The following is a 15,807-nucleotide window of genomic DNA, read 5'->3' as shown; positions in this document are numbered from 1 at the left end:
CCCCCGCTCCATCAAACCACCGACACCGCGGCACACGTGTAATGTAGATGAGCCTGAGTTTTTCTTTTCTAATTTGTCTTGACAGCAAACATTAGCTTAACCAAACACCACTGTAAACAATTAGGACTTATCTCATAAATCAAAGAGGAGTCTAATTACCCCAGCATACCCGGCGCAATAAAGAAAATCACTTTTCATTGCTGCAGCCGTTGCGGCGTGTTGGTTGACGGAGGGTGCTGCTCCCCTGGGGCTTCAGCCCTGCATTACCCAGGCTGGCATCGCTCGGTGCTGGCCCGGGGCTCCCCCAAGGACCTCGGCGTAGAGCATATCATTTCCTACTAACCCAAAGAACACATTTTGCACATCCCTCCGTGGCAGCAGACAGAAACGGGTCAAACAGCAACAAGAGGCGGGCGGTGTGAATCCCTCTGCAGAGAGGTGAAGCACAGGTACCAAGCCTGATGCTGCCCTTCTGTCCCAAAGGATGCCTTGCCCCCGAGGAGCCGGACACCCCCAGTAACTCCCTTCCGCGGCTTTACGCAGCTTTTCTCCAAACCCGTGCTATTTTTACTCTGCATTTATGCAGAAGACAGATCCAGGCACCCATGCTGCTGGCTGCTTGTCTGGGATCCGCTCGCGATCTGCACGGAGGGGGGTTGTCAGACCCCATCAGGGTCCTCCTGGGGGGTTTTGGGGGTCTGCTCCAGCCCCCGTCAGGAGCCAGCCCAGGCTGGCACCTCTCACTGGGACAAGGTCGTGGCTGACACTGCTGACCCTTAATACAACAGAAATGTGTCTTTTTGTGGGCCATGCTCTGTGTCCTGCATGTAAAATCCTGTGCAAGTTATAATTATGCCCATGGCCACTGCGCCTGGGTGCCTGACCCAGCACCCAACAGCCCTCCGGAAAGAGCCAGATCGGGTGAAACACACTTCTCCGTACAGAAAAATGTATGTGCTCTCACTCCCTCTCCAACAATAATGCATCCGAGAGGACAAAAAAAGCCATCGGAAGGAAGATGAGGAGCACGCGTTAGACCCAGCAGAGACTTGGGTGAATAAATCCCACTGGATGAGTAAGGTAGTGCACGGCATCGCTCAGCGGGATGCGGGACCGGGTGCAAGGAGCTGGGCGAGGGAACGTACAACAAAATCGAACACCCGAGAAGAAACAGCACCGAGAGCAACCCACAGCCGGCTGGGACCTGGCACGTCTCCAGAGGCTATTTCTGCGGGCTGACACCATGCCCCGCGTCCTCATCCCTCCCTGCTCCCCCACGGGAGCCCACGCAGCCACGGCCACGTCTGCCGACCGCCCTGGTCCCTCCAGGAAAGAGCCGGGGGGGTCAGCAGAGCAGCTCCAGACCCACCGAGCCTTCTCGCCTCCCGTCACCTCACGGCAGCTGGGATCGGGGCCGTTCTTGAGGACAACGATGCAAAGCTGCCGGGAACCCGCGTGAGGCAGCAAGCGATGAAACCCCGTCACGGCAAACCCCGCTCGCCGCAGGTAAGCGATAAATCTGCAAACGACGCACACGCAGCCGGCCGAGGACAGCGCGCTTGCTTATTACAGCAAAAACCCGAAAGGTTATTGCTGCGTAGAGGTGTGGTGGAGAAGGCTTTTTGTGTGCGATGCACCGCAGGATTATTCTGGCTCCTCTCAAAAAGTGCGAGCGAGCGCATTTTGGGCGCTTCACAGCCAAGCTTGGGAACTGCCCCGCGCAGGACTGGCACGGAGGAGCGGTGAGCGCCGGGGTCAAGGAGACCTGGCTCGTGGGAGGGCGATCGCCCTGGGGTCCGGCTGGTTCATCCCACCGTGCCCGCGCCGGGGCACTCGGGCACGGCCAGACCCCCGCCCCGTGCAACACGTACCTTCAATGATGTGTTTTCTCGAAAGCCCTCTTTCTGTTTCAGCTCTGCAAAGGAAAAACGGGTACGCGGCTGTTAGAGACCTGAGGTGCTAACAACCGGGGAGCGTTAATTTTGTATTCTGGTTTAAGCATCCCAAAAATGAAGTTACAACTCATACGACAGAGAGACCCTGAACTTCATTTGGGTTCCCGGTCTCAATGACAACAGCACCTGGGATGAGTAATGCCACTTAATTTAACGTGGCAACAGCTATGGATATTGCCTGACTGCAGAGCTACTGTCTGACATTTCTAAGAGGAGGGGTGGTGATGCTGGCAGGGCAGCAGGGGCTGCTGGGGCCAGGCAGTGCTGGGACAGAGCTGTACCCCGGCCGACCGCCCGGTACTGAGGCTTCATTGACATTGTCGGTGATTTCGGAGCAAGGCAGCCTTCACCCTGCTAGTTCCAGCTCCTGGAGCCGCAGGGATGCTCAGGGCGGGAGCGTACCCAGCGCGGCATCCCGGCCTCTGCTGGGGGCTGCCGTCTCTGCCGAGCTCCAACTTCTTAAAACACTCCACAAAATGAGGAGAAAGAAAACGAGAGCAACAAACCACCCCTCCAAGTTGCTATTAACCTCCACCAGGTTGTACAGCTGTGAAAGGGAAAAGCACGCAGCAGCAAATGCCCGTATGAGTAACTGTGAGACTTACTTTCCACCCCAGTACAGTTTTGTTGTTATGACCAGACTGGACCTCCTGCAAACAGAATAGAAAAATTATTACTGTTAAAAAAAGTTATACGTAACCAAGCAGGATGCTGCTTATCGACACACGACAGTACTCTGGCTTCCCGCGGCGGCGGCCGTGCCTGGTTTCGCAGCCCTGGGCTCAGAGCGGGTGTTCACACATCACTATAATCCTTTTTACAACAGGCCACTTCTCCTCCCACACTCAGGTCTGCTGCAGGCAGGGAGTGACCAGAGGCTGGTGTCTGGAAACCGAAGCTAATTCAAGTGAATCGACCAAAAAGAAGATACATTTTTAATTACGGAGTAAGCAATCTCCAGAGTCCTCAACCAAGAGCTACAGCGCTATTCCCTCCTGATATCCAAGTCCAGTGCTTCTCGTTATCATGCAGCATTCCCAGAGTTATTAAAACTCCAAGAGCGATACATCCACTGAATTAATCTATAAATTCCCATGTGATAGTAAATCAAAGATTTATCATTCGCAAACTACTCTGCTGCATAACTGTACGTGCACAACACAAAATTTCTCCAGCTTTTGCTAGGCTTAACTTTTTTTCTTCCCCAGTATCCAGGCTATTTCTTACTGAATAATCATTCCCCTAACACAGGGGATACTGATTTTGGAGTGAGCACTGCCAGAACCCATTCTTCAGTTGAAGGCTGAATATGACACACAGGGGAGGTCTTTAAAGATTATGTAAATGCTCTTAAAACTACACAACATATGCTAATGTGCATCATTTAAATTAGGTATCATCTCCTACCAGGCTACCCAAGATGAAGGCCCATCACAGCTTTGCATTCTTAATACACAGCCTTACGTACACAGATAAGGATGCCGATGCACAAATCATCTGTCTTGATACACCGTGCACGGCAATGACGATGGATGCGCTCAGAAGTTGCGTTAACTCTGCCCGGCACAGAGACGATGCTCTCGTGCAATGGTCGAGGCAGCACCGCAGGCTGACGATCGCAGCCTTGTGAAGCCGGTGCGCGCTCCCCAAAAAAAACCAGGAGAGCGTTTTTATTTGGCACTGGAAAGGTCTGGCTGCCTGCTCCGCGTGCGACCATCGCACACGCGAGCCCCCGGCACCGCCTGGAAACAGCAGCACTAGCTCCCGGGCCAGCATCACCTAACACGCATCATTTTTTAAAAGCCAGAAGGATTCTCCTGTGCCCGGGGGTCCCGCTCGTTTGCGGGTGGCAGGGAGCACCGCCCGGCCGTCCAGTACCTCCAGCCCTTCTTCTTCAGGATGTTCCCCAGGATGACTTCAGCCCTGCGCAAAAGAGAGAGCCCCGCGTGAGGGGATGCAGGAGGACGCTCGACGCCAGGTACCCCGTCGCAGCTGCCGTCCATCCCAATTCCCCCGGACAGGGCCACCCAGATGCCAGCCTGCAGCAGCCCCCTCGGCTGTGCAGCTCGCCCCTCCATGGGTGACGGTGACCCAGCGCCGGCTGCGACGGGGTGGGCAGACACCCCCGTCGCGGGGGACGGTCCCCCCCAAAGCATCTTGTCCACCCACTCCCGCCGGGACAGCCCTCCACCCCCGTGCCCTACGTCTGCTTGAACCTGCTCTGGGAAGGCAGAGCCGCCTGGCCCCCCCGCACCAGGGACGCGATGTCCCCGTCCGCCTTTTACACTAAATACAAAGCTGTATAAATCAGCCCAAGTCAAATATATTACGGATGGATATTTTTTTTTTTTTCCCCAATTCCGCAGTGACACTAAGAGCATTAGCTCTGCTGCAGTCAGAGCGGTTCCCCGCGCCGGGATCTGCGCCTGGGAGCTGTCACTGGCACAGGCCATTCATCACCATTATGATGACTTTTCATTTATTCAGGAATGACTTTTCATTTATTCAGGACATTTCTCTCCCTGTGCCAACAGCAAGCAGCACGAGTGATACATTTCAGTCTTCAGCTGGGTACAAGAGTTTTTGGTTTAATTTTTTTTTTTTTTTTTTAAAAGAGTGCTCCAAATATAAAGCTTTTTCTGTCCCCCCTCGGGGAGCAGGGGGCTTCCCAAGCACCACCAGAGCCCTATCTATCACGAGTGACCATGACACAGGGAGGAGCAGAGCCAAGCAGAGGGACCCCAGGGATGCGGAGCGGGATGCTGGGCACTCACTTGCCGGCTGCGTACACCTCGGCCGTGTCGAACAGGTTGACGCCGCTCTCGTAGGCGATGGTCATCAGCTGCTCAGCCACCTCGGGGAAGCAGAGACGGAGAGGTGAGGGGTGGCAGATCGCATCCCGAGCGGCCGGCGGCTCGTCCCGCACGGGGAAAAACCCTTGGATGCTCAGCAAAGGGGCTTCAGCAGGGCCGGGAGGGGTGTTAGCATCCCCTGCCCGGGGGGTGAGACCCTTTGGCAGGGCACCCAGGGGTTCGTGCGCTGCCCCGAGAAGCACCAAAACACGGATTTGCATCAACTTCCCTTTGACTCATCCTGGGAGGAATTAATCTCTTCTCACAGGAGCTTTCTAATAGGAAAGCGGCCAAGAATTTAATAGGGTTATACAAGATAGTCTGCAAATCTGTGGGGTTTAATACAGAAAGGGTATTCCCATGGCAAGAGTTTAATTTTATTTTGGCTACCCAACAGGCCATCCTGCAGTTCTCCAGATGACTTCAGGGGGTATTTAAACAGCTGAAGGTCATTTCATGTGATCCCCATCAGAGTCCCGCTGCTCCCTGGGGGGATTCTGCACCCCGAGGGGGCTGGCAGCTACCCACGCATGGCCAACGTCCTCAGGGTGGGCATCCCTCAAGGACGGGGCTGTGTTTCAGTCCTCTTTTTCCATGCGTGAACACTTTGCATTGACTTATTCTCAGCAAGGAGGGCCAGAGAGCCAGGGAGCAAATTTATAATCGAACCAAGTCATCTCGCTTCAGCCTGCAGCGCCAAGAAACAGGAAGGAACTCAGTGATCCATCGTCAGCAGAAGAAATACCACCAAAGATCAAGTGACTTAAAAAGCAAAAAAACTTTGAGTTCAGACTCCTGAGCTGTTTTCCTTCTGCCAAAGTTATTTTGGGCTTTGTCTCGTGTACTAGAGAGAAGGCAGCCGGGAGGCTGCATCTCCTTTTGATGGACCTGCAGCGTACCTGAGACGGAGGGAAACCCACGTGCTACCCAGCACTCGGGAGGATTATTAACTGAGATTAAAAGCCATCTGGTACAGGCAAGAGTGCGTAGGAAACCCAAGTTCATTTTCATTTGTTTCAACTTATTATGTAAAAAATAAATCATCAGGCAGCTCCTTGTAAGCCGAGCCCCTGCCTGTATTTATGACTGGTGCTGGTTACATACATGATGCAAAAATAGTTTCCAATTTCTGCTCCAGGAACAGTGCCACTACCAATGGTAAGGAGGAAATATCGCTCCAAACAGCATGGAAAAGAAGATTGATTTAAGGGATAGGTGGGGTTTTTATTAAAGTTGATATCTGGAAATGTCAGATTCATTAAGGGTTTTTTGTAGAAGCAGCGCAAGCTTTGTATTGCTTTGCATAGTAACTCTCTGCCATTGCCTCAAACAGACACATGGGCTCTGATTTCGGTAGCCATGGTTTCATTTAAAAATATCTCATATTGGTTCTTACTTCATTGCATTACACTTACACCAAGCATTACTTACCTCATCTGAGATTTGACCTCCAAAAGTGACCCATGTCCCTAGAAAGAACAAAATAAGCTGTTACTACGAGAGGTTTTTGCCAACAAAAATTTCGCGCTACCAAAATTCAGGCTCCTTGGGATTAAACAGGTTTAAAATGGGGTTAACTGGCTCAGAGGCTGCTGTGTCCTCGAGCGAGAGCTCCTGCAGCCGGGCAGGCACCGGAGACCCCTCTCCTGGGGGGGGACAACACCGGGGACGGGCGTGCGGACCCAGGACTGGCACATGAACCCGCTCAGGGAAGTGCCGGTAGGATGCTGTGCTGCCAAAATACACAGTTTTATTGAAATGTGAAGCTCTTTGCAAAACCCATTTCATTTTCCAAAGCTTCAATTTGACAAATTGGAAAAAATTTACGATGCTGCTGAAACATGTCATTTGCGGAATGAAACTCTTCCTAAATTTGTGCTTCAGCATTTAGCACCATACAAGTCAAAATTAGAAAAAAAGAAAAAAAAAAAAAAGTATTTCTATTGACATGAAGTATTTAAAACCCAAAGTGGCTTTTCTCCAGGACCTTTTCCATAAAGCCAAGGTCTGACACCAGTGCAGCCGATGAGCAGCACTTTCGCTAGCTGGCTCAAAAAGTAGCTGCAGTTTAGACTCGGTTGCAGACTCTGGTCTACTATTAGGAAAAACTTAGCGCATTAGTTCTTTATGACCACTGCTCTGGGAAAAAAAAAAAAAAAAAAAAGAACATCCTGTGGTGGAAACAGCGTGTGGATTTAGTATTCCTTAAGCTATAGGAATATTATTTCCTATATATATTTTATATGTGTGTATGTGTGTGTGTGTGTGTGTATATATATATATATATATATATTAGGAATACATATTTCCTAAGCCACTGGAAGCAAGAGAGGGCAGTGAGCCTGGGAAGCGCCAGGCCCCATATGGGACACTGATCAGACAGCACGTACTCACCCTGGCAGACATCGCTCCTGCCCTACTTCTCTGACCTTACGAAACACCCCATGGAAAGCGATGCTGAGACACAAGAGAGGAGGCTGTGACATTACCTGTGCCTTCTGCCAGCTTGTCACGACGTCACTTTGATCTACGGCACAACTTTTCCCCGCGCTTTTCAAGACCTGCACGCCAGCTACGTATAAAACTACGCGTTACTCATTGAATGGATGGATCAAAGCACACGTGGCTCACGCAAACACTCTCCAGAATTTAAAATTCTGCCCTATATTGTCCCTCCATAAGGAGGGCAGAGGGGTTCAGGCCCCGGGCTGGAAAATTCAGTGCAATTTGGGCAAGACGGAGGAGAGACCGCACTGCCGGGGAGGGGTCGAGCTGTGATGCTGCTAAGGGGGAAAAAATTAAATGCTCCCTGCCTGCTGGCACTTGCAAAGGGCCTGGTGCAATAGATACGTAAGCGCTCCCACACCTTCATTAAAAATGTATTGGTTAGCTCATTGCTCACAGCGAGCATGGAAGATGAACCTTGAGCAGGAGTCAGAAAGCAAGGAGCGTGCCTGCTGCGAACGCTCGAGCTGCTTTGATCAGTCCCTGGTTAGAAACAAAACAAGGAGAGTCGGCTCCGTTAGGAGGATCTTGCTCTCTTTCTCTCAGAAAAGGTCAATCTGAATTTATTTTATACATAGGTTTCTTTGAGTACAAAAAAAGTTATTTTTAAAGACGCGTATTTATGGTGTATTTAAACTGAAACTCTTGATTTCCCGCAGAACCAAGTTTTCACCGATCAGAAAGGCGTAACACGGCTAATGCTACCAAAATAAAAAGAATGAGCAAAGAGCACATGTATTTCTAACTAATTTTGCATTTACTTCTGCTTTCTCTGAGGGCAATAATCGGGCGACAGCAGCACCCACCTGCCTGCCCCTGCTACGCCTTACTGGTTATAGACCTCAGGAAAGGTATTTGCTCTTATTGTTGGAGTAAAACGCTCAGGTCCTGCACAATTAAGATAAAAAGGGAAAATACGTTTCAGTTTATCATTAAGCTTCTTTATGCAGATGAAAAAAAAAATCCAAATGAAGCCTGATTTCCATGTTAAAGCTTCAGACGTGTTATTTTTATAGGAATACATTAAAATGCATTTCTACTGAAAAATGGGTTGAGACTGTTTATCCCAAAGTGATTTTTTTTTCCTTAAGTATGCATACAGGTCCCCAGCACAGGTGAGAAGAAAAGGAATTACTTATACACCCTGTGGATTGCTCATCCTCTCTCAAATTTGCATGACTACGACCCCACGACACAAACCGTGCCCCACCGAGCCGCAGAGCCTAACGGAGAGGCAAAACGCTCAAGTGTTTGGGCACATGAAGAGCAGCCCGAGAGCTGGCAGTGGCTCACGTAAGAATAACGAGCACTTTATCTCTTTAAATATCAGTAGTAAATATACGCAATACTGGGTACACCTGCCCTGGGTCTCCCCGCCGTGGTCCCAGACCCCAGCGGGGGGGATGTGAGGGGCCTGGGACCCTGAAGAGCGAGCATCATCAGGACCACATGGGTGGGGAATCCTTGGGGTTTTGGGTTTTTTTTTCCTTGATAATTGCAAAAAGCAAGCAGGGAGGTGAGTTTTTGCTCGGCAAGGTGACCTCTAAAGCATCAGAGGCGCTCGGGAAAGCGAGATGCTCTGGTACGGTCCCAGCCAGAGCCGGGAGCAGGGAAGGCAGCACAGGGATCCCCCTGCCCCGACCCCCCCCGGGCAGTCGGTGGGGGGGGTGGTGGGCACCTGCACCCAAAGCAGCCGGGGCAGCTGCGGGGGCTGCGGCACAGCACGGCGCCAGCTGCTCAACTCCAATAAAAATAAAAATTTAAAAAAAAAAAAAAAAAAAAAAAAAAAAAAAAAATCACTCCAGAAAGCACAAGGTGCACTTGGCATTTCAAACAACGACTGAGGATGATTCACAACCTCAGCCAACGGGAGTATTTTGGAAGAAAAATATACTAGAGAAAGAGATATTTTTTTAAATCATTACTTTTTCCCTTTCCCAAGTCACTGTCTTTCTCTTGTCTATCCCAATTCACTGCTCAGAAACGCATCCCCCCCACGACTCAGCGTGGCAGTGGCAGATAGACCTCCCTCTCCTGCCCCTTGCCCACTGCATTGCTCCCTTGCATCAGAAAGCAATTTCCCAGCTGGATATCCTCACCTTCAGCAGAGGAATTTCTGTGTTAAAACTGGATTTGGCTGCATTTCCACCGCACACCAGAGCCTAGCAAGGTGTGACTATTAGTGGGTTATTCGCTGATGCAAAATTCACCACTTGATAATGTCATTGCCAGCAGATGTGTCACCTCTGCAGGAAAAAAAAAAAAAAAAAAAAAAAAAAGGCGTTCCTGGCTGGAAGCCAAAGCTTCGCCTCCTGCCAGTACAATTTTATCCCTGGCTTGCTTCTGGCGAGCACGATGCCACATGGAGATCTGGCACGTGGGTCTGGTCTGGCACTCGAGCAACCAGCAAATGCTCAGCCCTGCACGCTGCGAGTGCCTGGGTGCAAATTGGAGCCCTTCGCTGCCGTCCTGGGCCGGCTGACATTTGGGGCTGGGTTTGCAAAAGCTTTGCCCCAGAGCAAAGCACCAAGGGGCGATGGCAGCAGCCGACCCCTTTCTGCTCACAAAATGTCTGGTTTTGTACCCGCTCGCGAGCACAGGGTATCCCGGCGGTGGCTGCAGGAACCGCTCGTTTGGGAAGGTTTCTTCTGTGCTTTTGTACACTGAATTGGATTTGGGGGTTTGGGATGGCTGGTTTCGTCCTGCTGCTCGTTTCCTTGGAGTCAGGGCTAATCACCTTGTTGGAGGCTGTCTCAACATTTTCAAAAAATCAACAGGCTGCCTCCACAGGCAGAGTTCGCTCTGAATTAACTACAAGAAAAGCATGACCTTATTTTTTCCCCCTGCATCGCAACCGCGTTTTCTGAGCCAGCGTCACAGAAAGGACCTCATGCCAGCCCGTGCGCCTCCCCAGGGTTAGACTATTAAGATTCCTCAACTAAAGCCTCGCCTGGCTTTAAGTTGCCCCAAGGAGGAGGTGAAAGCCCAGCCTGGCTGGGAGCCAGGGGGCTCGGCGCCGGGATGCCGTGGGATCCGGGTCCCGCGGGAGCTCGGGGCGGCAGAGGGGTCCCAGCCCGCCGGCAGCGATGCTCAGCCACCATCGCACCAGCCCTTCCCAAACATCTTTGCTTGTGAAACATGCCGCTAACACGTCTGACCTCGTATGCTCGCTCAACAGTTCTCACACTGCAGGCAGCACCCAGCAAATGAATTAATTAGAGAGTGTGAGCTGGGAGAAGCGGGACGTAATTAAAGGGTGCGTGTTGCCTCAGCGCTGCCCGCCTTTGATTTCTGTCCGGCTTCACATTTTTCTCCACTTACTTTTTCATGCTACAGGATGAAGCACACTCCCACCTTGCTGAGATTTTGGAAGGCTTTTAAGGAAGATTGCTGAGCCTTCAAAAACTTTAGTAAACCTTAGATTAGATTTTCATGCTGCAGAGAGTTTAAGGAAACACATTTATCTCTTCGGGAGCTGCGAAAGAGAAGCTATTTAGAAAAGTGATGTAAGCCGGCACTCAAAGCAGACACCTGATGGACCTGCGCTTGGAGGGGAGGACGAGCTGTGCTGCAGAAGAAATACCTGTATGTTCAAGAGAAGGTGGCAACTGAATTTCGGGCTTTCCAGTTCTCCTCTCCCCTGTGCCTCCACACACGGCAAGGGCTGTAGGGCTCACTGCTTCGGGAACAGGCTGGTGTCTGGCTCTAAACTGGTGCCCGGCAGCTCTCCCCCAGCCCTGCCCTTGCCCCCTCCTCGGTCCCCACTTATCCCGTGCAGCTGCACTCACAAAGGCTCAATATATTTAGATGTTGCTGCAGTTCCACATGCTTGAAATGAAAGAAAAGCTCTGCAAGACGTTTCTTCCTGCTGCTACTTCCTTCCCATCGCTTTTCTCCACCACAACATTAGCTCTTGGTGAAACTGTAAGGATGATAAATAAAATCTCTGCACGGATAAGAAGACAACTCCTTTCAAAGCCTGGATCTATTTTAACCAGAAGAGCTCTTCTTGGCAGAATAGGCCTTATTTGTGTGACTTGCGATAGAGGGTGACTTTCACATTTCACTCTATTTTAAAATCACATCTCAAAGCGTGTTGGAAAAAATGAGCTAACCCCTCGGGCACCTGCCCTGTGAACACAACGGGCACCAGCTGGGGACGGAACGGGGAGCTGGAAGGGGATGCCCGTAGCCGCAGCGGGCACCAAATCCAGGCAGAGTCCAGGTCCTTGCCCGCTCCTGCCTTCACCCGCTCGCCCCTGAGGCAGCGGCACGGGAGCCCAGCACACCCAAACGCTTTCCTAAAGACGTGCCGGTGCCTCCACCTCCCTGTGCCAGCACCTCTGACCCCCGGGGAAAAAAGAAACCCCCTTTAATATGGGGCTGGAGGGGCCCCAGCAGAGCTGAGCATCCATCCCTGGGGGGTCTCTGCGCATCCCCGGAGCCTTCACGCTCCTGATGCCCCAGCCTTGCACCACGGGAAGGTGCTCGCAGTGAGAAAAACAGCCTCCTCCTTTCTACAGCATTTGGGTGGGTGTTTTTTTGTTTTTTTTTTTATATATATATACACGTATATATGTACTTTTAAGCATTCTTCACATGAGTGGTTCAACGGCCATCAAAGAAATTACTTGCATGAGTAAAGCCATCAGGAGATGTCCAGTCCATCGCACACGCTCTTACCCGGCAGCTGAAGGCCAGCAGCACCGCACTAAAGCCTGCAAGGCCAGCACGTATGTGCCGCAGTGCTTATAGATGCTCTTTTTGATAAAATATTGATAAGGTAAAATATTGATAAGATATTCTTTAGTTTTCAAATCAGTATGGAACAGAAATAACAAGGTACACACACCGGATAAAATAAAAATCTGCCCAGGCAGATTGCCATCCCCCAAGACGGGAGCTCCGACACTTAACGCTCTTGGGGGCACTCACAGACATCCCAGATGTGGTCTCTGCGGGCTGTCCCTCCCAGGGGTCGGGTCGTATTAGAAGGATTTTATGCCGTAAACCCTCGTACGGTTCCACTCGAGCGCTACGGGTGGAAAAGCATCTCCTCACGCCGTGGGCAAGCGCCTCGGCTGATACACACAGCAGTTATTAACACACGTAAGGGCTTCTGCCACGAGCCATCTGCAAGACTGAGCGCGGGCTGGGGCTCTGAGAACACACTTTTTTAACCGAAATACCAGAGCAGCTACCGCTACCCCAGGGCTACGGGCAGCTGCAGGAACTGCGGCGGCCGCAGAGTTTACTCACCCAGCCCGAGGCACGAGACTCTCAGTCCAGATTTTCCAAGGTTCCTAGAAGGAAAAGAAAATAATTAGAAAAATATTGTTAAGCCCTCAAGGGACACACAACTTAAGCCCACGGAAAGCCAGCGGCTGGAGAAGACAAGTCCCTGCTTTTGTCCAAATCATCTGTTTTCCTCCAAAAAGGGGCAGACTCTCCCTCAGCTGGGATGCCAGCTGCCCGGTTTGGAGAAGGGTGGATGCCCTGCCATCGTCCTTTGCCTCACCACGCTGTGGGAGAAGCTCTGAGAGCTTATGGGGCTGGGAATAAACCCAGATATATTCAGATGTATCTCACATCTGATGTCGTTTGGGGTCCCATGAATAAGCCACGCACGTTCCCTTCACTTTCATCATTGTTTGGCATTCATTGTATTAACACCCATTAAAGTATTCACCTTATTCAGCTTCATTTTTTTTTTTTTTATTCACCCTCACACTTGTCTAAATGGTGACATCCATCACAGCAGACCCCTGGTCCGGTTACCGCTGATAGTCCCAGGCTCATGGATTCCTCCCCAGAACAAAACACCCCACGATTTCCCAGCCCGAGGGGAGGCAGCGCCTCGATCCCAAACGCCGGCTGCTTTTCAACATCAGCGAGATAAAGCTATTACCCTTCTCCCCACCTCCCAGAGCCAGGCTGGAGACAAGATAATTAGCCCTGAGGCCAGGAAATGTGCCATACATTAAACCCCTACCCTAACTTAAACCTATCGCTGCAGTACAAAATATCCTTTTAATTATACCCTCCTGCTTTAACCTTTACATTACAGCTGGATCTGTGCAATTTTTTTGCCAGATTAAGGTATAATTTGGGGACCGTCTATCTACCTTCCACTGCAGAGTGCCGCAAACAATCACTGCACTTTTTGCTGCTCCTGATGAATTATTTAAAGCCAAAAAAAAAAAAAAAAGCCCTGCTCACTCATGGTGAAAGGGGTTGGACAAAACACCTGACACTAGCGCAGGTCGTGCCCTGCTCTTTCAGCTCTTTCTCTTTTTACACGCTTGATTTTGTGGCCATTTCAGGTATTCACTCATACGGCACGATTTCCCATGTGGGAGAGCAGGAGGTCAGGAGAGCTAGCCCGACTCCAGCAGGCAGCCCTCCCGTCCCTCCCCAGGGCCCCCTAACACCACTGCTGTACCCAAAATTTAGCACTGCTGAAAGGAATTTAAAATTTTGGGAGAGACAGGAATTTGTCCTCAAGTAGCTATTTGAAAAGCTGGAACTGCATTTCCAGGACCACAGCCCCCCCCCCGGGCTCACAGCACGGTCGGGGCAGGCACTGACCTGATTTTTTTTTTTCCCTTTTCTATTTTTTTTCCTTTTTTCTTATTTTTTTGAGTGAAAGCACAGCTGGACCCCTGCATAACGAAACCCATCAATGCACAGAATAGTGCAAACGATGCCAGTCCTCCCCTGCTCACCAGCACAAAACATAACCCTTAAAAACTTCAAAGGCAAATCCCCGGCAGCTGCCTGCGTGCTCCAGAGCGAGCTGCAACACTTCTGGCAGGAAAGAGGAGCCCGGGCTCACGGGATTGGGATTTCCATGTTACTTCTGGAGACAGCCCACCCGCTGCATACTGCTCTTCGGAGAAGTCAAGTGCTACCCTGCATTTCCAAACAGTTTACGCTTATTTTGTAGAAGAGATTTTTTTAAGTCCTGTTTCTCACTGAGCTGTGCTTTGCCTTTCAAATCGTGGTTCTATCTTTGCGCAGGCACACGGCTGCGAGGGCACAGCTTGGCCACAGAGCTGTACCCCTCTCTCTACATAGATATAAATATATATATACACACATATACCCTTTATATATATATATATGCATATACATACCCTTTATATATACGCATATACAAACGCATACGTATATACACATCAACACAGAGTGTGAGTGAAACCCTGTGGTGTTTGCATGCATTTATAGGGTACACCGCTCCCCCCAGCAGCGGGGTCTGCCACAGGGTCTCAGCCCAGGTACCGCCTGGCTGCCCTGTCCTCCTTCCCCGCGGGTCCCCTGCCCCCCCCGTGCCACAAAGCCACGTCAGGGCTCGTCCCTCTGCACGCCGAGGACCTGGGGAGTAAAGCACACACACACGGGAACCAGGCTTTGCTCCGGAAAGTGATAACCAGCTCTTTGCAGAGTCTGGTCCGCTAATGAATCCGGGCAGAAATATTGTGTTTGAATTTCCAAAGCTGTCTTTGCCATTTACTTAGCGTACATGTGACCTAGGTACTTGGAAAATTTTGTGTCTATAGTCAAGAGCCGACACTAAAAAGGCCAAGCCTTTGCAGCGCAAGATCCCTCTTGCAAAACGAGCCCAGAAGCTGCTGGGGAGGAGGTCACCTGGACCCGCGGTCCAGCCTGGAGAGCATCGCCAGGTCACAGCGCCCGGCTACTCCCGTGGTTTCCAGCCCTCCGTTTGCCTGCGAGCACTTCACTCAACTGCATGCTCTAATTAACGGGCGGGCAGCCTGAAAGCATAGCGGCCACACCGACGCACGGAGTCACAAAACCAGCTAAAAACCTGGCCGGCTCAGGATGGCTCGCCTCCCGGTGCGGACCTCGTGCTGCTTAAAAGCACACAGCCACTGATTTGATTACTGGTCCTACAGCAGAGCAGTAATTTGTCTGAAAGAGCAACAGTTCTTGAGACCTAGTTCTCTTCTACCCCCCTAAAAAAAAAAACAACAAAAAACCCACCAAAACCACCAGGCAAAAATATATATGTGTATACATTTACATCTGTTTTGCAGCTTCTAGGTGTATGTGTAGATATATTACACATACACATATATATATGGACACACATGCCCAGAAGCCGCAAAATTGCCAAGTAAAATCAATGGCCGGTTTCTAAGTAACCAGACAGTAAAAGCCCTTTGTGCTTCCCTCGCACCGATTCCCAAGTCTGAGACGATTAACCAGCTCAGTCCCCAGAGCCGAACCGGCAGCAGCCCATGCAAACCGCCGAGGACGGCTGCGCTGGGAGCGGTGGCCGGGATGGCGATCGGGATGGCAAGGCGAGCAAACCCCGAATGCGATGAAGCCCGAGGCGCGCCGTCGGCATCGGCTGCTCTGGCCGTGCACAGGCTGAGCATCCTCCCCGGGCGAAGATGCGGGAGCACCGGAGCCCACGGGTACCGGGGCAGAGCACTGCCGAACGGCTGCAGTTCACTTCCAGAGGGAAGACT

The 15,807-nt window shown here is 51.1% G+C and overlaps 1 protein-coding gene across 4 annotated transcripts in view; it reads right to left on the bottom strand.

The window, feature by feature from the left end:
- Positions 1-15,807, bottom strand: part of KCNAB1 (potassium voltage-gated channel subfamily A regulatory beta subunit 1) — a 73,219-nt gene that overhangs the window by 13,987 nt on the left and 43,425 nt on the right. For all 4 annotated transcript variants that reach the window (XM_030028889.1, XM_030028890.1, XM_030028892.1 and 1 more), the window contains exons 2-7: positions 12,572-12,615; positions 6,239-6,276; positions 4,730-4,809; positions 3,834-3,878; positions 2,561-2,605; positions 1,872-1,915 (exon numbers count right to left, since the gene is read on the bottom strand). In XM_030028889.1, coding sequence (XP_029884749.1) covers positions 1,872-1,915; positions 2,561-2,605; positions 3,834-3,878; positions 4,730-4,809; positions 6,239-6,276; positions 12,572-12,615 — 296 coding nt within the window. The remainder of the gene's footprint in view (positions 1-1,871; positions 1,916-2,560; positions 2,606-3,833; positions 3,879-4,729; positions 4,810-6,238; positions 6,277-12,571; positions 12,616-15,807) is intronic.

Source organism: Aquila chrysaetos, chromosome 10 (assembly GCF_900496995.4).
Source record: "Aquila chrysaetos chrysaetos chromosome 10, bAquChr1.4, whole genome shotgun sequence".
Classification (NCBI taxonomy): Eukaryota; Metazoa; Chordata; class Aves; order Accipitriformes; family Accipitridae; genus Aquila; species Aquila chrysaetos.
The sequence above is the reverse complement of the archived record's forward strand: the minus strand, read 5'-3'. Positions and strand labels throughout refer to the sequence as shown.